At 40.3% G+C, this 8,165-nt stretch overlaps 1 protein-coding gene across 1 annotated transcript in view; it reads right to left on the bottom strand.

Annotated features, from left to right (window-relative positions):
* Window positions 1-8,165, bottom strand: part of TTC37 (tetratricopeptide repeat domain 37) — a 92,511-nt gene that overhangs the window by 39,485 nt on the left and 44,861 nt on the right. The window contains exons 18-24 of the mRNA XM_019516877.1: window positions 7,851-7,953; window positions 5,843-6,019; window positions 4,243-4,387; window positions 3,997-4,075; window positions 3,838-3,899; window positions 3,662-3,718; window positions 2,090-2,158 (exon numbers count right to left, since the gene is read on the bottom strand). Of these exons, the coding sequence (XP_019372422.1) occupies window positions 2,090-2,158; window positions 3,662-3,718; window positions 3,838-3,899; window positions 3,997-4,075; window positions 4,243-4,387; window positions 5,843-6,019; window positions 7,851-7,953 (692 nt within the window). The remainder of the gene's footprint in view (window positions 1-2,089; window positions 2,159-3,661; window positions 3,719-3,837; window positions 3,900-3,996; window positions 4,076-4,242; window positions 4,388-5,842; window positions 6,020-7,850; window positions 7,954-8,165) is intronic.

The following is an 8,165-nucleotide window of genomic DNA, read 5'->3' as shown; positions in this document are numbered from 1 at the left end:
CCCCCCCCCCCCCACACACACACACACACATTTAAATGGTGCTTTACTTTAAACTCGGCCCACTCCCACACCAAACCAAGCGCATGCCCAGAAGAGGCATTACATTACTTGGACCCAGCTAATGCAATATCTCTATAGATTGGATGCTTTAGTGGGGCTTTTATGGCATTTATCTAATAGCTGATTGAATCAACTATTAGATAGAAGCGCCAGAAAGCCCTGCTGAAGCGCCCGATCTACATAGACATTGTGGAGCCAGGGCAAACCAACGTACTGCTTCTGCCAGCGAAGCACATCTTTTTGGGTTTTTTTGTTTTAAAGTCTGTAAGCAGCCAGTGATATTACTACTACTTCTGACAGTTTGGTTTCACTTATATAATAGCAGTAAGATGGACAGTATGTATTACAGAAGGCACCTGTGAAAGGAGGGCAGTATTGAATATTTCCCCACCTTATTCAGTCTGTCTAGTCATCCAAAGGCTTCCTATCTCCCTGTCCCCTCAGTGTCATAGTTTCATAGTTGGTAGGGTCGAGAGGACTTGAGCAGATCATCAAGTCTGACCCCCTGCCATGGCAGGAAAGACTACTGGGGTCAAACAATCCTGGAAGGTGTTCATCTAGCCTCCTCTTAAAGACCCCCAGGGTAGAAGCCAGCACCATTTCTCTTGGAAGTTGGTTTCTGATCCTAGCTGCCCTGACAGTGAAGTAGCGCCTCCTGATGTCTAGCCTGAATCTACCTTCTGCCAGCTTGTGACTTATTTCTTGTCACCCCGGTAGTGCTTGGGTGAACAGGGACTCTCCCAGTGCCTGCTGGCCCCCTCTGACTAGTTTGTAACAGGCCACTAGATCCCCTTCAGCCTTCTCTTGTGGAGGCTGAACAGGTTCACGTCCCTTAGCCTCTCCTCGTAGGACCTGCCCTGCTGCCCCCTTATCCGGGTGGCCTTCTGTTGAACCCTCTCCATGTTGTCCACGTCCCTCCTGAAGTGTGGCACCCAGAACTGGATGCAGTACTCCAGCTGTGGCCTGACCAGTGCCGCATAGAGGGGGAGGATCACCTCCTTGGACCTACTTGAGATGCATCTGTGGATGCATGACAAGGTGCTGTTGGCCTTCCTGGCTGCGTCCCCACACTGCCGGCCCATATTCATTTTGGCATCAATGACGACTCCAAGATCCTTCTCTGCTTCTGCACTGACGAGAAGGGAGTTCCCCAGCCTGTAGGTATGCTGCTGGTTCTTCCTCCCCAGGTGCAGCACCTTGCACTTGTCAGTGTTGAAACCCATCCTGTTCTCATCCGCCCACCCCTGTAACCTGCCTAGGTCTGATTGCAGCCTATTCCTCCTTTCTAGAGTGCTCACTTCTCCCCATATCTTAGTGTTATCAGCAAATTTGAACAGGGTGCTTTTTACCCCCTCATCCAAGTCACTGATGAAGATGTTGAACAGTGTGGGCCCGAGGACTGAGCCCTGCAGAACCCCACTGCCCACATCCCTCCAGGCTGAAAATGACACATCCACTACCACTCCCCAGGTACAGTCCTCCAGCCAAGTAGCGACCCATTTGACTGTGTAGGTACTGATACATGAAGGTGACAATAAGACAGACTTTGACATTCCAGTTCCTGCAAAATGGCAAATGTCAAAGCCTTTAAATTGCTATGACTGCAGAGTCTATTAAAATAAAAAAAATTCTAGCTTTAAATTTCTGACCATAATGCTTTAACATGCTGTCTCCTCCTCATCAACTTCCCCTCACATTATTGCTCACATAAACACTATTTCTGTTTTTTTGTGTGATCAAGAGGAGCAAAATTGGGTCCCATGAACGGTGGTTTTGCTTTAGGTGCACTAAGCATGGAGAATATCAGCACTTGACAATGCTACAAAAACAAGATTAAATAGAATGAACATAGCTTTTTATGAGACACAAAAAGCTCTGCAAGAACTTGAAAGACATGGAACAATAGGGTTTTGTCTAAGTACCCAAGCATTTAAACTGAGACTTAATTAAGAATTTGTTTAAGTCCTTCAAACTCTGATAGCACACTTATTGAATCACATATTGTGAAAGACATTAAGTGAAGTTTTACCTGCCCAATCCAGCACAGTAAATATGAGGGCTCAAGAGACTGAGCTACTTTGAAGGCTTCATGAGCTTGCTGTAAAAATACATATGATCAGATGCAGAGCAAAATATTTAAAGACTGTTAAACAAACATAGACAAAAATGTATTGTATGGGTTACTGACAAAAAAAAACTAATGGATTAGTTATTTCCATGGGATAAAATGAAGTACAATTAAATATCCAATGAGATGTAAAGAACATGCACATGCAATCAATACTCGCATAGAGTACTTAAGTACCACTTCATTGCTTTGTCTTTAAAATTGAGACCAAGATCAACACCTTTCCCATTAGCAGTAATTAATGGGACATTTTATTTGCCTTTGGGGGGGGGAGGGAAAAATCAAGCCTCTGGTAGACTCCAGTTCTGCAAGTTTATTTCCTTCATAAAGTGTTTTCAAAGTGTTCATTCACAATCATTGCATACACAGTTTGCTCTGAATTGTGTGCAAGCTTTTTTTCTTTTTAATATAAGCAATTATTTATTAAGGAGGTCATATTCTTAACCTTAAAAAAGGCCTTGTAACAAGTTAGATACTTAGTGATAACCCATTTTCTAAATCTTGCATTTAGCTTTTTTTAATATAATACATTTGATTTTACAGAGTAGGGGTCGATTTAGTTCTGTTCTTGAAATTTTGGAGAGCTACAAATCAGATTCTCACAAAATCTAGGTAAATGAGTCTAAATTAAAGCCGCCTCATTTTATTTTTCTCCTAAGGCTGAAAGATGTACCAAAACATGCCAAATACCTAAACAACCTAAATTTTGGACTGGCATTTATGAGCTAGGAATTTCCCAGTTCCAACATGCTTGTGACCCAGATTTAATTCAGTTTTGGTTACCAGAATTTGTCAGTGCTAGGTTAAAGATACACTCTCTGCCCAAAAACTGCACGCACAGTATTGTTTTTATTAACTAAACTATCTATAAAAATACTTGAATTCTTTCCACCCCTGCATTGCGCACATCTACATGTGCGCTGTAATGTGCATTTATGCATGACAAAAAACCCCATGCTTTTTAGCTTATGTGCATTAAAATAAGCTAATGAGCACTTTTTTAGTCCCTCACAATGGAGGGCTCCTACAGACATGCAACAAGGCTGCTCCAACATGCTGTAAATCCAGCACATTGATGCAGACTCGATTAATCAAGAGTGCTGGAGCGTGGAAATTAACATGCTCCAACAGCCTCTGGAGTCATGTGTATCAGCGTCCCCGTGCTGAAAAATGGGGGCAGGGCACTTTAAACTAAAACTCATTTGATGGCCTTTAGTTCAAAGTACCTGCCACCATTTTCAGCATGGGGATGCTGATACATGTGATGCTCAGGTGCTTTTAATTAGCACAGCTCACTAATTAAAGCACCCCCCTTCCCTCCCGCCTCAGAGAGCATGTCTATAAACGCCTGGAGGTACTAGATTTAATGCACACTACCAAAAGCACATTATTTAACATGTAGATTCACCCATTAGTAGTAAAATGTATTAACACAACATGCCAAAATTTAAGATTTGAGGAGAAAAGCTTTACCTCAATGTGTCCATTTACTAGATACAAAACCCCCAAGTTGGTCCAGGCAACTACATTCTAGACAAAATAAATTAAATGAAGTTAAAAACCTACAAAAACTTTAAAAAAAGGAGGGGGGGGGGAAGAGAACCTTAAATGCCCACTTATAGGTAAATACCATCTGTTCTCTCACTTACAATTTGTTCAGCTTGAACGGATTTGATGAAACAATGTTGAGCAAGAGCATAATTCCCAATTGCTGAAAGACAGGAGAGCTAAATGTAACTGATTTTTGTTAACAGAAGCAGCTAAGCTGTCCCCTAAATTAGATGCACAGTTTTACCTGAGTGACTTACCACTACAGGAAGCAACCACACCAAGAGCATTCCAGTAGAGGTAGTTTTTACTGTCAAGCCTCACAGCCTTTTTGAGACACTGAGAAAAGAAAGATTAAAATGTGAATTAAAACACTCAGGTATGGCATGAGGTTTCTCATGTTTTAGTCACAGTTTCAATTACAGCAGAAAACATCAAAGCAATTTTGAAAAGTAAACAAGGTCTTTTTCAAGTATTACTGAAGATAACAGAAATATAGGCAATACCTGTACAGATTTCTCTAACAGTTCACTGATCTCATTTGTGTCACTACCCATTGCTGTTAGGTGTTGTGCTTGACGATAGTAATTTATTCCAAGATCACACCATATGTTAGGTAAGGACATCAATTTTAAAGCTCTGCCGTAACACCTACAGAAACATGAATCACAGAATCATTTTATTTCTACCCAAAGATGAACAGAACCTATAACTGAAGCCTGCCTGATAAGCAGCTTTGAAACAGCAAAAAAACAAACAAAAAGCCCCAACAGGTGATGGGTAACCAGCCACTTACGTGGGAAGAAAAATCAGAGCATTTCTTGGCTTCAGGCACAGTAGTTCAGATATGATGTGTGTACTGCTGTGACTCTCAACTAGTGTGTTGCACCACCCTAGAGTACCACAAAATCCTTCTGAGGATGCTGTGGGGTGCCATACAACATACTAGCACTGTTTAGGTGTCCAAACACCTACACACGATTCACAAAATAAATCCAAAGATTTTTAATAGTAATAGATTTTTAATAGCCATAGTGTTAAAAAAAAACAAACCCAACATTCTGACTTGTTGTGGTCTGAGTTCTTTGCAACAGAAGTGGCCTATTACTTTTTTCTGTAGTCCAAAAAGTAAAAAAATTAACTGCTGGCATTTTCTGAAGGGTGCATTGAGTCAAACAACATTGAGAACCACTAGTGTAGGGATATATCATAAAAAGCCACGTACACTATTCAGTTGATAGGCCATGGAACAGCTGTCTAGACAGTGTCAAACAAGTGCTGATGTTACTGCATCATGTATTGTGTGTGCGCCATGTATGTGGCTCAAAGAAATCTATTTAAGAAGTTTAAAAATTCTATTTTAGAATATGTTATTGTGGCTACTTTGTATCCTTACCCTTATGACATCAAGTACGGTAAATACCATGGCTCGGATTTTAAAAGTGGTTGCATTAATTTTTTGTCAGATGTAGCTAACTCCACTCTGAAAGCCTTCACATGTATGTAGCTGGCTGCATGCACCTCAGAGGAAAACAAAAAAGACTGGCTAAAATCCAGGTGCTTTTCCTGAAGTATATTTCTATGCATGAATAGAAGGTGTCATAAATTTTAAAGTAGTCTCTTATGAGCTTCAGGACCGGAAGCAAGTAATCCCCTATTCCAGAATAATAAAAGTTCCTGCATCTGGTTTTGGACAGTTGTGAAACTTACTAAGTTTGTCAATTTGAAATTTACAAAAGCAGTTACTGTCATGAAGCTGAATTCTCTACATCCTGGGAGACTATGGAACCACACCTATATTTGAGAGAACAAAAATACATTTCTAGACTGGGCTTCACCTACCCACTGTATAAAGATAAAGCTTTGAACTTTAGGGCAGAAAGGGTGGGATACTGTGAAAACTGATTAGTGGGCAAGATAAATAATTAATTTGTCACAATCCTGCAGTTATCACATCCATCTCACTTCAGCACAGGTTGAATTCAGTTGATGCAGGATTAAGCACAAATCAACTCACACTTTTAATATTTTACTTTTTTAGAGTGCTTAAAATATTTCACTAGACTGTGTACCATATACTGCGAAGTACCCAATGATTGTTATTACCTCCCTCCCAGGATGAGGAGCTCACTTTTCTTCAGAGTTTGCTTGTCTGTGTTCTGACCAATAAGGTATCCTAGAACTTTAACATTTACTTTGGATGTTGAAATCACATGCACACTAGTACACGCATCTCCAAGTAGTTTCCAGATACAAGATACATCAGGACGACACTTCGCTGCTCTATAAAAATTAAGGAAGAAAACAAACAAAGTAGTTAATTCATGGAAATCCTTAGCCACTTATGTCTCAGTCTTTCAGAAGTTTACTTTTCAAAACACTAGAACAAGTTCAATTTAACACAGGTCACCTCCAAAACAGAAAATATATTTCCTTCTCAAATACAAAATAAAGAACAACATCCGTCATATATCACTGTCACTACTTAAAGGCAATACGGATAGTGTTCATTACTATGCAACAAACTGAGGTTAGAAAGCAGAATACTATTTCTGCATTTCCACAGCCCATTAACAGCCATTTACAACATCTTTCTTTAACTGCAAGATCTTTGGGGTAAAAAGACCTAGTTTTTAAAATCTAAAGTCAGATAAGGCTTATACATTCTTGTTTATCAGGTGGAATTAGTTTCTTGCTTTAGCTATAAAAGTTATGTTTACTGGTATTACCAATGAAGTGTATACATTTAAGTGTCTAGAACGCAGCCAGTTACCAAATGATGCTGACAGGGGGACAATTCATGTGGACAGATAACTAAGTATACTGTGTCAACTCTACCCCATAAGTGGACTCATGAAACAATTACTATGGATCACTGGTATGCAGCAAGTCCCCTTTTAGCTCTGTAATTTGCTCATAGTAAAATTACTTTATTTACTCAAATATAAGATGACCCTGAATATAAGACGACCCCATAATAATTAGATTCTGTACATGGAAAATGTATACATTTGTTATAGATTCTGTATGTGGAAAATTATAACAACTCATAAAGAATCTATGTATTTGAGGGTTGTCTTGAATCATTGTTCCCCCTCCCTGACCGTAGTAGGGAAAGCAATGGCTGGTGGGGGGGCAGAGTCAGGTAGCCCCCTTGCCCTCTGCCTTGCCCACTTCTTTCCCATGCAGCCTTCACTTCCTCTCCCCCACCCAGTCTCTGCCCCTTCCTCCCTCAAATTTCCCCTTGCTGTCAGAGGTAATTGGGCTTCTTTGTCCAAAAGCACAACACATTGAAGCTCAGCCCTTACCTGGCTATGCAGTAGTGTTGGCACTGCTAATTGGCTGGGCAGAGGCAGGAGTTTCTATGTTCCCTCTGCCTGGGAGAGAACCCAGCCTGAGCTGGAGCTGAGCTGTGCCTGACAGTAAAGGAGAGGGAAGGGGGTGGGCAGGAAAGCAGAGGCTGGAGAGTGGGGCCAGAGGCTGCTGTGGGTTTGACTCTGGCCCCAACATGGGCTGAGGGACAGAGTCAGAGCTGCAGCAGCTGCCTGCGCCGCTTCATATGCAAATACAAGATGAGGGGCCATCTCCCCCCATGCTGATTTGGGGGGGCGGGGAGGGGAAGGGAAAACAATATCATATTAGAGTAAATATGGTATATAATTTTCTACAGAGACCTCTTCTGCTCATAGGACCCAATTAAAAGGAAGTTTCTGAAACTTCAGAAATAAATAGAATTAAGCATGAGATCTAGAATTTTAAAATGAAAAATAAAAGACAAAAAAGTAAATAGAAAAGCCTTCTTGTTAATGAATCTAATTTGACAACCTAATTTTGACCCTATGGAGTCACCACTTCTGAATTAGTTGGGTAAAATTTCTCCTCACCAGATCTTTAACAAAAAAAAACAAACCCCCTCAATTCAGGCAAGTGAACCAAGAAGAAGGTATTATTCAGAGTACAAAAGGTACTTTTCATACTTGTATCATAAAAAGGCACAAAATTAAATTTCATGCTAGGCCAAAATAACTGAAAGTCCAATCATCCCAGATTGTAACTGACACTACAGATTTTAAAATTTCCAGTTCACATTCATTCTTTAATAAAAAATACTAACTGTGTAAAATATTCAAGTGATTGCTCGATGCAGTCCAGTGCTTTGTCGTCTAGGTAATCTGCAAGAGCAGCCCTTGCTACCATGAGGTAGCATTCACCCAGACCTGAAAGCAAAAGAATTGTTACCTTTGTACTTAGACTTCTTTGAAATAAGAAACTTGCTGAATATCACAGGTAAAGTAGGACAGAAACAAATAAATGAAAAAACAAGACCCTTTTGCTCATATTAGTAATTGAGCATTTCCTACCCTGGAAAAAAATGAACTTTATATTGCTGGGTTTAGTAATTCCTACTGCTTTAACTACCTGTATGAGT

The sequence above is a fragment of the Gavialis gangeticus genome, unplaced genomic scaffold (genome assembly GCF_001723915.1).
Source record: "Gavialis gangeticus isolate Ggan-Ray unplaced genomic scaffold, GavGan_comp1, whole genome shotgun sequence".
NCBI classification, from domain to species: Eukaryota; Metazoa; Chordata; order Crocodylia; family Gavialidae; genus Gavialis; species Gavialis gangeticus.
This window is presented reverse-complemented; position numbering and strand designations above follow the sequence as displayed.